The sequence below is a fragment of the Gorilla gorilla genome, chromosome 5, assembly GCF_029281585.2.
Source record: "Gorilla gorilla gorilla isolate KB3781 chromosome 5, NHGRI_mGorGor1-v2.1_pri, whole genome shotgun sequence".
Classification (NCBI taxonomy): domain Eukaryota; kingdom Metazoa; phylum Chordata; class Mammalia; order Primates; family Hominidae; genus Gorilla; species Gorilla gorilla.
In genome coordinates, this window is record NC_073229.2 from 49,131,451 (window position 1) to 49,146,238 (window position 14,788).

A 14,788-nucleotide genomic window follows, 5' to 3' on the forward strand; every position below is an offset into this window, starting at 1 on the left:
TGGGAGAGACGTGGGGCAGAGTGGGGCAGGGGCAGGGGCAGGGCTGGGGGCTGGGGCCTGGGCAGGGCCAGGCACTCAAGTGAGGCCAAGTCCTGGAGGGAACCAGTTCCTGGTGGCCGTTGGACAGCTCACACAGCTCCCTGCCAGGTCACCCGCCATGGTCCTCCCTCTGCCCTGGCTCTCTCGGTACCATTTCTTTCGCCTCCTTCTGCCCTCCTGGTCCTTGGCACCCCAGGGCTCCCATGGGTGCTGCTCCCAAAACCCCAAGGCAAGCATGGAAGAGCAGACCAGCTCCAGAGGAAATGGGAAGATGACGTCCCCTCCCAGGGTAAGTGGCACCACAGGTAGGAACAGAGGGTGTGAGAATTTACACTGGGGTGTGGGAAAAAAAAACCCTCAATCCCACCCTGCACCACCCCACACCATGCCTACCCCTGCAGCTCTTTTCTTAGTTCAGCTACCAACTCCTCTCCCCACCTCCCCCAGCCCAGACCTCAGGGTTCCCTTCCCTCACCCCACCCCCACCCACAACAGCACAGTCCACAAAGTCCTTGAACAGGATCTATTCCCCCTCACCTAGCAGTTAATTATTTCTTAGCAGGGAGGAGCGGCTGATCCTCTTTCCAGTGACCCCATATCCTTGTTCAAGGAAGCCAGTTACAGCCCCTGGGCCAGGGAACTCTATTTGCTCCCCCAACTACCACCCAGAGGCCTATGCCCAAGACAGGAAGCTACCTGGCCTTCTCAGTACAGGTGTCCTTAAACGACCGGTTCAAAAACGAATAGGGAAGGTGGAATTTCTCACTTCCAGCCACAGCCTGGGACAAAGCTTCCCAGGGCCTCGGCCCCCTGCCCTGGCTGATGCTCCCTCCCCTAATTCCCTTACCAGGGCCCTGGGACCCACCGCACAGCTGAGCTGGCCCGAGCTGAAGAGTTGTTGGAGCAGCAGCTGGAGCTGTACCAGGCCCTCCTTGAAGGGCAGGAGGGAGCCTGGGAGGCCCAAGCCCTGGTGCTCAAGATCCAGAAGCTGAAGGAACAGATGAGGAGGCACCGAGAGAGCCTTGGAGGAGGCGCCTAAGTTTCCCCCAGTGCCCACAGCACCCTCTGGCACTGAAAATACATGCACCACCCACCAGGAGCCTTGGGATCATAAACACCCCAGCGTCTTCCCAGGCCAGAGAAAGTGGAAGAGACCACAAAGCGCAGGCAATTGGCAGGCAGTGGGGGAGCCAGGGCTCTGCAGTCTTAGTCCCATTCCCCTTTGATCTCACAGCAGGCAGGGCACCCAGGCCTTATAGGAATTCACCCTGGACCATGCCCTAAAATAACCTCACCCCAAATACAATAAAGGGACGAAGCACTTATAGATACCACAGACACATGTGTTTCATTTTTAGTTTTGTTAAAAAAAAATTCTGACAAATCAGAAATGGGGGTTCAGGAGTGGTGGTGATGCAAAAGATGGAAGCCATGGGGTGGGGGCTGTCAGGGGTGGGGGCAGTAGTGTCTCCTTCACCCCCACCCTGGTGTCCTCTCCTGAAGGACAGACGGTCACATTCCAAAATGGGCGAGTCTTCTACCGTGTCTGTTCAACTGAGAAGAAAACGTAGCATGGTCAGAATAAGGCATGAAAAGGGGAAAGTGAGGCAGGAACACACGGCACACATGCAGACACTGGTGTACTGCCTGGGTTCAGAGGACGGACGTGGGGGTGAGGGAAGGGATGTAATATGATGAGAGAAGACAGAAACCCCACATAAAGGTCAGAAAAACATCCCAACACAGCATCAAAGACCAGTGAGCATGAACCAGTCAAGTGTCCATTATGCATCAGATGCCCATGACCTATGTGATGGGATTTAGGACAAACACACTAAGGAACAGGGAGGACCTAAAGGGTTTCATGAGGTCAGTACTCACTGTAGGAGGAGATGTCTATCTCATCAGGCAGCTCACTAATATTGACCTCAAAGCGATCCTGCACATCATTGAGGATCTTGGCATCATTCTCATCGGACACAAATGTGATAGCCAAGCCCTTGGTGCCAAACCGGCCTGCTCTGGCCACCTGGAGGGAGACAGAGGGTAGCACTGGAAGACCGAAGAGGAAAGAGACCCAGAGGCAGGAATGATGATGTACAAACAGAAAACAAGGGAATGGGAGAGTGGGATTTTTTTCAGCCTGTGAGGTTTACCCGATGCAGGTAGGTGTCAGAATCCTCAGGCATGTCATAATTAAAAGCAATGTTCACCCGCTCGATGTCCATGCCTCGGCCAAATAGGTTGGTAGCCACAAGAATTCGTCGTTGAAAATCTTTAAACTGCTGATACCGAGAAAGCCTTTGTGAGAAAGGAAATTTAAAACATGTTGAGATTCCCTTCTCTCAACCGTCTTTTTCTCCCAAGGACACAAAATATCTTTCCCATCTTCAGCTCACCTCTCCTCCTGGGGCATCCCCCGGTGGATGGCAATGGCTGGGAAGTTCTGCTCCACTAGTAGCTGGGCCAAGGCAATGCACCGCTGCACAGACTTCACAAAGATCACCACCTGTTGTGGGGTGGGGTGGGGGTCGCAAATTGGGGAAATAGGGGTCCATGGTGTGTGAGAGACATTATGTGGGAGAGGGGAGTTTCTAGTAATTACGTTCTCAGGAATTCCTCTTCATCTCTCTTATCCCCCCACTATATATTTAGAGCAGAAAAGGAAATATAACTTTATTTCAGCACTGATTTTTCCCTAAGAAAGCTGGCCTCTGAGGTAGCACAGAGTTCAGAAATCAAAATTGCCAGACATGGTAGGAGATGAGGATGAGATCACCTCATGAAAAAGTGATAAAAAACTAGAATTAAGATCTGGAGGGGTAACTGATATTCCTGCTCACCAAAACATTAAACCTAAGGGAGCTATCCTAATTCTAGAAAGTAGTTTTAAATGCAAATTAGACCACTCACAAGTATATTAATTAAACACTTTTTTGAGATGGGGTCTCACTCTGTCCCCCAGACTGGAGTGCAGTGGTGCAATCGCAAGTCACTGCAGCCTCCACCCTCCTGGGCTCAAGAGATCCTTCCACCTCAGCATCCCAAGCAGCTGGGACCACAGGTGCACACCACCACGCCCAGTTACTTTTTTTATTTTTATTTTTTATTTTTACTATTTGTAGAGACGGGCGTCTCCCTATGTTACCCAGGCTGGTCTTGAAGTCCTGGGCTCAAGCGATGCTCCTGCCTCAGCCTCCCAAAGTACTGGGATTACGGGCATGAGCCACTGCCCTGTACCCAGTCAGAAATGCTTCTCTTGAATAAGCAGTTATTAGAGGAATTAAACATTTAAGAACCCTAACATGCCCCCAAAAATTGTTTCAAGACTTTTAACAACTTCCTAAAACCCTTCAAGGACTTTTGGAGACAAGATCTCACTCTACTGCCCAAGCCGGAGCACAGTAGTGCAATCATAGTTCACTGCAGCCTCAATCTCCTGGGCTCAAGCTATCCTCTCACCTCAGCCACCAGAGTATCTGGGACTACAGGCATACACCACCACACCTGGCTAATTTTTTCTTCTTTGGTAGTGATGAAGTTTTGCCATGTTGCCCAGACTGGTCTCAAACTCCTGGACTCAAGTGATCCACCTCCCTCAGCCTCCCCAAGTGCTCGGATTACACACATAAGCCACCGTGCCTGGCCAAGGATCTTAATTTTTGAAGTTTATTTTCCTTGAGGTTATTGAGGACATACCCGTGCCAGCCATAGAATAGAAAAGCAGCTCCCACCTTACTCATGCTCAGCCCCTAAGATATTTATACCCTCATTATTCTCTCCCACATCACACATGTGATTTCCTCAATAAAAGTGTACTTAATATCCAGGTTTCTGCTACAGCTGGAGTGCTCCAATGCTCATCCCCCTACTGGACGTCTAACTGACCTGGTTGAACTCAAGGACATCCAGAAGGTCAAAGAGCTTCCGGTTCTTCTCGTTGTCCTTCAGTTTCACGTAGTACTGCTGCAACCCATGCAGCGTCAACTTCGTCTCATCATCCACGAAGATCTCCATTGGCTGGGGGGGAGGAAGGGGGTGGGGAACGGGAGGAGGGCAGAGTGGGGGGGTTAAACCTGGGGGGGTGGAGGAAGTTGATCTCCAATACACCCCATGGGGGGATGGGGAGGAAAGAGAAGATTGAAAACCCCACCCCACTCCCAAAAATACCCACATTTTACTGTGGTCTCTCTCACATTACATCTAATTTCCTTCCTATCAGATGAGTTTTAAGACTGCCCAACTAAAAACTATCATGGGAAAGAAACTGCAAATGAAGTCAAGGAGCAGTGAAACCACCCAATGGCACAGATGCCATTACCTCAAATAGAGGTGGGAGAGGAAAGAAAATGGGAGATGATTCTCAAAGGGAGAGCAAGGACCAAACATCTGGGAAATGATGGGAGGCAGTGACTCAAGGTCAGAATAACTCCATCAGAGTTGCTTGTAAGAACATGGGGTGGGGGGAGGACAACTGCTCCATTTGATTCTCCTACTTCAACTAAGAGAATCTCATGTGCATTAGGAAAGTGGATGTCTTTTAAGATCAGAATGCTGCAATGGACAGTCAAAATGCCACTTTAGGAGAAAAAAAAATTACTCAAGATGAGTTACTTGCCGTCAGACCACAAGAGGATAGTTTTAGATGAGACTGGTCTCTTGACTAAGAATTAAACCATCTACAGGTTTACAGGGAAGGTATCAGTAGGTGGTGTTAAAATACCAAATTCAGAGCAGCAGATACGCTTTTAAGGGACAGGATCTCACCATGTTGCCCAGGCTGGAGTGCAGTGGCTATTCACTGGCACAATCATAGCACACTATAGCCTCAAATTCCTGGGCTCAAGTGATCCTCCTGCTTCAGTCTCCTGAATAGCTGGGACTACAGGCACACACCATTATACCTCACTGCATGCATCTTTAAAATTAAAAAACCCCCTGAAGGGGAGGAAAGTAACAAAGACAGAAATTACCACAACTCCAAAGCCCAACTTTCCTAACACTTTTTATACTATCCTGGGGGAAGATAGTTAATATGAAGACCCAGAGGACAAAATAGGAAAGGATGCGTGTGTCATGGGAAAAAAACCAGAAGCCCAATCCCAGAAGGCAGGTTTTGTTTTTTGTTTTGTTTTGATACAGGGTCTCACTCTATCACCCAGGCTGGAGTACAGTGGCACAATTACAGCTTACTGCCGCCTCCACGTCCTGGGCTCAAGCAAACCCTCCTGCCTCAGCCTCCCAAGTAGCTGGGACTACAGGCATGCGCCACCACGCCCGGTTTTTCTGGTAGAGACAAAGTCTCACTACACTGCCCCAGCTAGTCTCAAATTCCTGGGCTCAAGCAATCCTCCCACCTTGGCCTCCCAAAGTGCTGGGATTAGAGGTGAGCCACCAGGCCCAGCCAAGGCAGGCTTTCTAAAGAGAAGTTCCATGGCCTCCTTCAAATCTCACTCTAGCCCCAAATACAGCTAAAGAGTGATCATCCCACGGGAAGGAACACTGCAGGGAGGGGAAGAACACACTCCACTGCTTATGCAATTGGCCCCACCTAGCCCCAAACCCTAACAACCACCCGATTACATCCACTTTACCTTTCCTATGTCCCTCTCCTCTGAGTATTAAAAAAAAACAAAAAAATTTTTTTAAGAAAAAAAATCTACCACCCCATTCAGGACACCCCTCCCCAACACACATTGGGGGAAACGGGGCACGGCACGCGTTGGGTTCAGGAAAAAAACCGGGAACGGAAAAAGAGGCTGGTTTGGTCCTCAGCTTCCTGGTCAGGTTTCCCCGCGGCCTCCGCTGCCGCCATCCACCGCTGGGTGCCGTCTGCATTCCCTCGCCGCGCCACGGTGCTTCTCTGTTGCCGGCTCACATCAACCGAGGTTCCAGATGGGTGCAAGGAGATGTGGGTGGGAAGGAGTAGGGTATCGGGGATTGAGGTGCCAAAGGCCCCCACCCCTGGAGGTGGGGAAGGGGAGGATTCATTTGTGCTGATGCTCTTCTTTTGGACATGCCCTGCCATCTGTCTGTCCCTCTCTTGCTCTCCTGCCACCGGGAAGTAGGAGTTTTGGTGAGCAGAAGGCTCCAGCTGTATGCTCGATGCCACCTTGAGGGTGCGTGGCTGTAGGGGGCATGTAAGAGACGATGGATGGGTGGGTGGTAGGGCAGAAAAATCCTGCCCTCCCCCGAAGGGAGAAGAGGTTCAAAAATGTTGTGATTTATGAAAAAGTCGAACACTACCCGCTCTCACATTAACCCGACCAAGTCTTCCGGAGTTTCCCTGGCACCCGCGCAGGCCCTAACACTAGCTGTCTCTGCTTCTGTATGTCTCTTCAAGGAGTCATTACTCCCAGTTGGGCACAAGCCGCCTTCTTGGCACTTGAATGACAAGGGAGTCTGAGGAAGAGGGCGAGGAAGGGGAGGAGGCAGCGGGCGGGGAGTGGAGGGAGAGAAGGTAGAAGGGTATTTACATCTTGCATGAACTTGCGGCAGACTGGACGGATCTCTTTGCTCAAGGTAGCACTGAACATCATGACCTGCTTCTCGTGGGGGGTCATGCGAAAAATTTCCTGGACATCCCGACGCATGTCTACAAGAACAAGGAAAAAAATTGTAGGAGAAAATAAGCAGGTATGATAAACAAAGATTAGAGGTAGACTTCCCAGTGAGGTGAAGATTGCTGGAAATAGTAACAACACAATGGAAAGAGCAATGGACTTGGAATCAAGAACTGGGATCAAATTCCAGCTGTTTGTTTTAACCAAGCAAGAAATAAGGTAAAACCCCAAAGTTCCCAACTATGAAATGGGGATAAAGCCCAGTGCAGAGGCTCTCAAGGCCTTCAAAACATGCTTTACGGGACCTTCTCCCAACCCTTTCCTGCCCAAGCCCCAGTCAGCCTTCAGCAGACTACAAATATCAAGCACATATTATATTCCAGATATCAGCGTCCATCTATGACTCTCTGGATTACTTTTCTATCAAGTCAGGCAAATATGACATCCCTACCTGGAGCCCACCTTTATAGCTCACCATATAGAATTGCCAAAGATCATTTGTAATGACTTATGGGGCCTATGTCCAACCCCACTCTTTCACCAAGATTCAATTCTTACAGAAAAATCTTCCATTAACCCCACCTGGCACACTAGAATACCACATCACACAAACTGCTACAAACACTCTCTACATTAATCCCAGACCTGAGTCTAGACACTTATTCAGCTATAAATTCTGACTGTAAATGCTGTGCTGGAGATGCCAGAAGGGTACTGTCTTCTCTTTCAGTTTAGAATCTCCCCTATGACTCCCAGTATATGAATCTATAATGAAAACAGTGGTGGTGGTGATGACTTATGCCTAAAATTATCAAAGTCCCCTATTCTCAAAGGTTAAAAACAAAAATCATAGAAAGATGATAGATGACACCCTTTACTGTGCTTAAAAGCATAATAAAGACCGACCAGGGAACCCAGAGCCATCAGTCATGGGTGATAGATAAAGAGTCGTCCTTGCACTGAGGTGCTCCTGTTTCAAATAAACATCATTTGGCTCCAAAGAACAACTCCCCAGCATTAGCCAAGCCCCAGCACTGCCACTCACCGAGCTGTTCAAGCATCTTATCACATTCATCCAAAATAAAGTGTTTAATGTGTTTGAGGTTGAGGCTCTTATTTCGAGCCAGGGCTAGGATACGGCCTGGAGTCCCCACGACGATATGCGGGCAGTTCTTCTTCAGCACCTCTTCATCCTTCTTGATAGACAGACCACCAAAAAAAACAGCAACCTGCCGAGCCAGAAGCAAAGAGTCTCAAAACAGAGGAAGGAAAGAGTCCAGTCCCCCCAGGGTTCCCACTCTGTTTGAGCTAAACCAATTTTTAGCATGTTTCCAAACTAAAACTAACTTTAGAGGTCACCTAATTTAAAAATTTTATGTCCCCCCACCAAACACTGAGGGTGATTGCCTAAAGTTACATGGCTAGTCGGAGCAGTCAGGACAATAATTCAGTTCTACTGACTTAATCTAACCAACTTCCTTCATTTATGAGGCCAGGCTTCATTTAAAAAATAAAGGAGCCAGGTGTGGTGGCACACGCCTATAATTCCAGCTACTCGGGAGGCTGAGGCACGAGAACCTGGGAGGCAGAGGTTGTGGTGAGCCAAGATCCCACCGTTGTACTCCAGCCTGGGCAACAAGAGTGATACTCCATCTCAAAAAATAAATAAATAAATAAAAATAAAATAAAGCCAGGCCCAGTGGCTCACACCTGTAATCCCAGCAGTTTGGGAGGTCAAGGCAAGTGGATCACTTGAAGCCAGGAGTTCAAGACCAGCCTGGCCAACATGGTGAAACCCCATCTCTACTAAAATACAAAATTTACAAATTTACTACTAAAATACAAAAAATACAAAAATTAGCCGGGAGGCTGAGGCAGGAGAATCGCTTGAACCCGGGAGGTGGAGATTGCAGTGAGGCGAGATTGAGCCACTGTACTCCAGCCTGGATGACAGAGCGAGACTCCATCTCAAAAAATAAAAAATAAATAAATAAAGGACGGCAAGAAATCACCAGATTAGTGTAAAGTACCACAAAAAAACACATGAAACATTAAGTTTTCCTAAATAAACCCAGAATCTCAAACTCTTTCACACAAACCCCATGAAATTACTGCTTCGGGCTAAATATTATCATTTCATGTTAAAACCATTAGGTGAATAGTTGTTTGGGGATCTGGGCCTTGGTACAGTATCAAATAACACCAGAAACTACTTTCTGGTTTCAAGGGGGAAAAGAACGACTGTGGAATCAGACTGTCACGACGCTAATCCTATGGTAAATCTAAAATCATTAATGAGGCCAGGTGCAGTGGCTCACACCTGTAATCCCAGCACTTTGGGAGGCCGAGGTGGGTGGATCACTTGAGGTCAGGAGTTCGAGACCAGCCTGGCCAACATGGCGAAACCCTGTCACTACTAAAAAAAACAAAAATTAGCCAGGCATGATGGCATACTGCAGTCCCAGCTACTTGGGGGGTTGAGGCGGGAGAATCGCTTGAACGTGGGAGGCGCAGGTTGCAGTGAGCTGAGATCGCGCCACTACACTCACAGCCTGAGGGACACAGCAAGACTCCATCTCAAAACAAATAAATAAAAATAAAATAAAATAACTAACATAAGTCGACCAGATTTGTGGCATAACAGGAGATACAGCATCACCTATGAAGGATTCTTGCCAAAAAATCTTAACTTCAATCAGATTTTTTCTTTTTTTTGAGATGGGAGTTTCACTCTGTCACCCAGGCTGGAGTGTAATGGCACAATCTCAGCTCACTACAACCTCTGCTTCCTGGGTTCAAGCGATTCTCCTGCCTCAGCCTCCCAAGCAGGTGGGACTATAGGTGTGTGCCACCAAGCACGCTAATTTTTGCATTTTTAGTAGAGAGAGGGTTTCATCGTGTTGGCCACATTGGTCTTGAACTCCTGCCCTCAAATGATCCACACGCCTTGGCCTCCCAAACTGCTGAGATTACAGGTGTAAGCCATTGTGCACTTGGCCGGAATCCTCAATATTCACACACCACTGGAGCTGTTTTAAAGTTTCCGGCTTTCTCTGCCACATACCCCAAAATTATTCAACTGATATGATTCAAAGTCAGTATAAAGTAGTAAGAAAAGGGTGGTCTTGTGTTAAGCATCATCCATAGCCCAATTACGAATCCTCCTGTTACACAGGAACTCAACACTCTGTTACACCACAGCAAACTAAAGCTTCTCCAAAATTAAAGAGACTATTGGCCTACAAGTTTCTTATCCCTCCAACTTGCCACACCCTCAATCTCAGGTCTCTTTACCTTGGCTTACCTTGACATTGGGCATGTATTTAGAGAAGCGCTCATATTCCTTGCTGATCTGAAAAGCCAACTCCCGAGTGTGACACATCACCAGCACAGACACCTTAGGCAGGAAGTAGACGGAGACATATGGTAAATGTAGCCCTTCATTATCCCCTCTAGGGAAGTGACTGTCACAAAAACACACCTGGGCCGATAATAAATGACTTCAATTCTGTGATCTAAATCATGAACCCCACGCTTGCGACAGAACATCCCCCACAGCTGTCAGGATGTCAAGGGTAACAGAGGTCATGTGCTCATGGCTCTGCAAGCATCATGTAGCTAGGACAAAAACACCCTTCCCTTATAGTCCTAACCAAAATCCCCTCCCCAGCACTCTCCCCAAATATACCTGCCCAGTAACTGGCTCCAGCTGTTGCAGTGTGGCCAAGACAAACACTGCTGTCTTTCCCATGCCCGACTTGGCCTGGCACAGGACATCCATTCCCAGAATGGCCTGAGGGATGCACTCATGCTGGACTAAAAGTGGGGGGGGGGGGGAGGAAGATAAATTAGACTTCAGTCTCCAGATAACTCTACCTTTTTCACCATGCCAAGCCCATTTCTTACCACTCAATTCTCAAAGTCTAGTATTTACCTGGTTCTTGCCAACTTCCAGACCCATTTTACCTCTCTCTGCTCAATTACATTCACCTCAAAATCAGACTCTCCTAATTCCTCCTAGCTTTAGCCTCCTCCAGATCTAGGCCTTCCCAGTCCTAGTAACAAACCCCTTGCATCTATCAACCACTCACCTTCAATGATCCTGGCTCTGTCCTTATTTTTCTTAATCTATAACAATTCATGACATTTGAATACCTGCCACAGACCACTTCTCCTACTTAGGTTGCTATACTTCGGGTCACATAACTACAACCCTGGACAAAATGAAGGACTTGGTACCTGACCCAGAAGCCAGTCATCTCTAAACCAGTCATAGAGGTTTCCAGAGACCACAGTTGGCCTGGCCCAACAGAGGGAGACTACAGGTCCAAGCAGGACCTTTCTGGAAATTTAAAATTAGAAGTCAAGTGACAAAATTAAAAATAAGCAGACAAGAAAAGCCAGTCACAAGAATGAATGGCAGACCTGGAAGTCACTTTTGAATCATTAGCACTTTGGTGCTGTCATGAAAGAAAGAATAAGCCTGTATAAGCCTCCTCTATCCAAAATCGTTTTTGATACTTATCCCCTGATTTTTTCTTCCTCACTGTTGCCCCGGCTGGTGTACAGTGGTGCAATCATGGCTCACTGAAGCCTCAACCTTCACCTGCTTAATTTCTGAACGTTTTGTAGAGACAGGAGTCTCCCTATGTTGCCCAGGCTTCTCTCGCACTTTTGAGCTCAAGTGACCACCCTCCTGCCTTGGCCTCCCAAAGTGCTGGGATTACAGGCGTGAGCCACTGCACCTGGCCCTGCTCTAGCCTTAAGTATAAACCCTTACCACCACCTGAACAACGACAAACACATCTTTGTATTGTACCCTTAAAGAGCCCAATGAGCACTACATGCCCAAGAGAAAATTTACCTTCTGACGGATGCTCAAAGCCACAGTCGACAATGGCCCGGAGCAACTCTGGCTTGAGCAGGAAGTCACGAAAGCCAGAGCTGTGGATGGAGACATAGGAGCCCTTGACATCCTTCTTGGCAGGGGCCTCAGCCCCATCTCCCCCAGCTGCTGTCTCCACCTCATCATCTTCATAGTCCAAGAGCTCATTGTCCACATCGTTCTCTGCCATAACTGGGCCGGCAGGGGAAGAAGGGAAGGGGGATCTGGATGGGTTCTCGCAAAATAGGTGAAAACAAGGGGTGAAGAGTAGGGGATTGAGGAACAGCAAAGGAAAACAAAGATACTATTTCTAACAGAAGAGCTGGGGGGGGGGGAAGCAAGACTTAATCACGAGCACAGCCTTCACCACCTCTTTTCCATCCCCAGTTCCCACTTTCCCTAAACTAGGAAACTTTTACCTGGAAAGAAAAACAGATACAAAACATAAAAACGAAAAGCAAATATAACAGAACAGAAAAAGCAGTACCAGGGAAAGTGGTTAGGACAGAGGTTCCCAACAAGATTAGCAATCACAGTAGCGGAAACCAGAAAAGTTGGAAGGGGAAGACCAACTTATAAATTCTTGATCTGAAAGTAACAGTGAGGAAACAGAATAGATAATAAAAGGTAAAATATGACTAATAACTTAGTAAAGTGGAAAATGGAGATGACAAGTAGAGTCCTGAAAAGTCCTCAAAGGAAGACTCCGCTTTCCCTATTATAATCCCACCGTTATGGATGCCTAACTCAGCAGCCATCAGTCAAGGGTGATAGATGAGGGTCATCACTGCGCAAAGCGCTCACCTTTCGAAAAGAAAACATCATATGGCCGCCGTCCACCTCCCATAGCTCTCAGCCTCCCACTTCTCAGTATCCTCCCTTCCGCTGTTTAAGAAAGCCTTGTGTAATTAGCATGGGGGGGAGGGGCGGTGCAAGACAAATGGCTCGGCCACAAAAAAAAAAAATTCATGTCTCCACCCTACAATAAGAAAGCTAACAGTTGACAGAGAAAGGCAATCCCCGCCCAGGCTTTAACAGGATCTTTACCAAGTGGTCTCACATCACTGTTACGCTACGAAGGTGAGACTCCTTTTGGAGAAACATACAATGACACCAATCGTATCGTAAACACTTGGAAGGCACTCCAAATTAAGTCGGGCAAGTCAAGGTGAGAAAAATCCCACTGGGCCCAGAAACCAGCTCCTCCTCCCAGTCCCACCGAGGGCCGAGAAAGAGCTCAAGAAAGGACAAGGAAGGTGAGAAGAGCCCCGCCCTCCGCAAATACCAAGACCAAGGGACGCCGAACGCCGCCTCTCATTGATGCTGAGGCCTCCAATATGAGAAGAATCCATTGGAAGAAGGGAGCAAAACGAACACAATAGCGCCGAGGACACCATCTTGGATTGGGTCCCCCCTTAGCTTCCCTTCCTTCCCCCAGGAGCTCTTTGCTCTCGAAAGGGATGCAAGCTACGGAAACAGCGAACCAACTAGGCCCCAGCGACCAGACCATCGCCTGTGAAAAAGGTATCAGGAACCCATGTGACGGGATGGGTGCGGAGAAGCGCAGATGGAAACGGATTGTAGCGAAGGCCAAAGCTTACCTAAACAGGGAGAGCGCGTATGGCGGCAGCAACAGCGACGAAGGAGGGAAATCTGCCTTCACTTCCGGTTGCAGGCTTCCCTCTACTCCAGCCTCCCGCCTTCTTGGCTGCAAGAGCGCAGGCGCAAGGGACCGGAAACAGGGCCTTCCGCGGTTATACAGATCCGTGCGCTCCAGGCTTGCCTTTGGAAAATGCCTGTCTGAAATTTGTTTTAAAACCGTTTCTAACTTCACTGCTACCGCCAGTAACAAAAGATATAAAGGAAACTAACGTCTCCCCCCCATTGTTATCTTTATTCTCTTATCCTACTCCTCTCCATGCCCCTCATCTCTTCGTTTAGGTTTTTGCCACGCAGGTCTTCTCTGTAGGCACCCCTCCATGGATGCGCGAGGAACGAGTGTGGCGAAGGCTGCGAGTTCCCACGGGGTCCTTGGCCCGGTAGTGAAGGTGACCTGAGGACTGCTGGGCATGCACTAGGAAACGGCGGGCCCTAGCTGAGGGGAGGGAGGAGGGAAGTCTCAGGGAACTGGATTGCTCGGGGGTGTTTCCCGACTCTTTCCCAGTCGTGGGGCTGGTGGGCGGTATTTTCCCAAAAGGATGCTGTCCGAGGTAGCTGATGCCCTAGGGCCAGTGAGTCAGGAAGGTGTTCTGAATCCGAGCGGGAAGACGGGGTCTGGATTCGGCCCCAAGTGTTAATAGTAGGGCTTGAGGGTTATACTACATTCCATTAATACTGTTTTTGTTTTTGTTTTGAGACAGAGTCTCGCCCTGTCGCCCAGGCGGGAGTGCAATGTCCTGATCTCGGCTCACTGCAACCGCTGCTTCCCGGATTCAAGCGATTCTCCTGCCTCAGCCTCCCAAGTAGCTAGGATTACAGGCGCCCGCCACCACGCCAGCAAATTTTTGTTTTTTTAGTAGAGACGGGGCTTCACCCATGTATGACCTCAGGTGATCCACCCACTTCGGCCTCCCAGAGTGCTGGGATTACAGGCGTGAGCCACCGCGCCCGGCCCATTAATACTGTTAATTCGAGCAGAATGTTCTTGGCCCCGCCCCAACAGCCCCATTGTTCAACCTGGATTTTTTTCCTGAATGAAACATTTGCTATCCCCGTCTTTGAGATGGGGAGCTACAAAAGTAAGACCTGATGTCCTGCTGTGTAATAAAACAACAAACGTTTGGCCCTCTCCCTGTTAACATACTTAATCATTTAATACTAAGGAGTAGGTACCGTTATTCTCATCTTATTGACAGAAGCGAAGCAAAGCAACATATCTCAAGCAGTACGGCTGGTGAGGTTACAGCCAGGATGCAAACATCTCTCATTCTCTATTGTATTCTGCCTCCCTGCTCAAAGAATCTGGTTAGTAAATACACTGCAGGTTACCTTATTGGTTCAAATTCTTGGTGAAGTAAGCTTGTCTTCAGTGACAAATGAAGTAACTAATTCAAGAATGGTGTCATAGAAGGTATTTTCCCAAGTATCATTTAATTTATTCAAAAGTATTTATCAACTGCCTCCCTTGTGCCACATGTTGTCCTAGGATCTGGGGACACAACGGTGAACAGCCCTGTTCTCACAGTGTTTACATTACAGGGAAGAAAACACATAAACACAAATATAATGTCAAGTATCGATAAGTGGTCAGGGTGCAGTGGCTCAGGCCTGTAACCCAACCCTTGAGGAAGCCGAGCCCGAA

The 14,788-nt window shown here is 48.3% G+C and overlaps 2 protein-coding genes, 1 long non-coding RNA gene and 2 other non-coding genes across 6 annotated transcripts; 2 read left to right on the forward strand and 3 right to left on the reverse strand.

Annotated features, from left to right (window-relative positions):
• The first annotated feature begins 104 nt into the window (after positions 1 to 104).
• On the forward strand, positions 105 to 1,370 carry MCCD1 (mitochondrial coiled-coil domain 1). The gene is made up of 2 exons (XM_004043646.5): positions 105 to 328; positions 890 to 1,370. Exons 1-2 carry the CDS (start codon positions 158 to 160, stop codon positions 1,076 to 1,078), a joined length of 360 nt encoding a protein of 119 aa, XP_004043694.3. The 5' UTR covers positions 105 to 157; the 3' UTR covers positions 1,079 to 1,370.
• DDX39B (DExD-box helicase 39B) lies at positions 1,362 to 13,215 on the reverse strand. Of its 2 annotated transcripts, none has more exons than XM_004043635.4 (11): positions 13,089 to 13,215; positions 11,467 to 11,679; positions 10,291 to 10,418; positions 9,907 to 9,999; positions 7,648 to 7,831; positions 6,516 to 6,634; positions 3,928 to 4,059; positions 2,439 to 2,548; positions 2,196 to 2,340; positions 1,921 to 2,068; positions 1,362 to 1,593 (listed from the first exon to the last, which is right to left on the reverse strand). In XM_004043635.4, the coding sequence occupies exons 2-11, from the start codon at positions 11,675 to 11,677 to the stop codon at positions 1,577 to 1,579; spliced, it is 1,287 nt and encodes a 428-aa protein (XP_004043683.1). In that variant the 5' UTR covers positions 11,678 to 11,679; positions 13,089 to 13,215; the 3' UTR covers positions 1,362 to 1,576. The 2 variants fall into 2 exon arrangements, with proteins under 2 accessions (XP_004043683.1, XP_018884803.1); XM_019029258.3 differs by having other exon boundaries at positions 12,773 to 13,094.
• LOC115935145 (small nucleolar RNA SNORD83) lies at positions 7,521 to 7,597 on the reverse strand. Its single transcript, XR_004070845.1, has one exon. It is a non-coding gene; the product is annotated as a small nucleolar RNA SNORD83 (small nucleolar RNA).
• Positions 12,240 to 12,317, reverse strand: LOC115935144 (small nucleolar RNA SNORD83). Its single transcript, XR_004070844.1, has one exon. It is a non-coding gene; the product is annotated as a small nucleolar RNA SNORD83 (small nucleolar RNA).
• A 97-nt stretch (positions 13,216 to 13,312) lies between the features above and the next one.
• Positions 13,313 to 14,275, forward strand: LOC129534131 (uncharacterized). The gene is made up of 2 exons (XR_008680578.2): positions 13,313 to 13,535; positions 13,848 to 14,275. It is a non-coding gene; the product is annotated as an uncharacterized lncRNA (long non-coding RNA).
• The last annotated feature ends 513 nt before the right edge of the window (positions 14,276 to 14,788 follow it).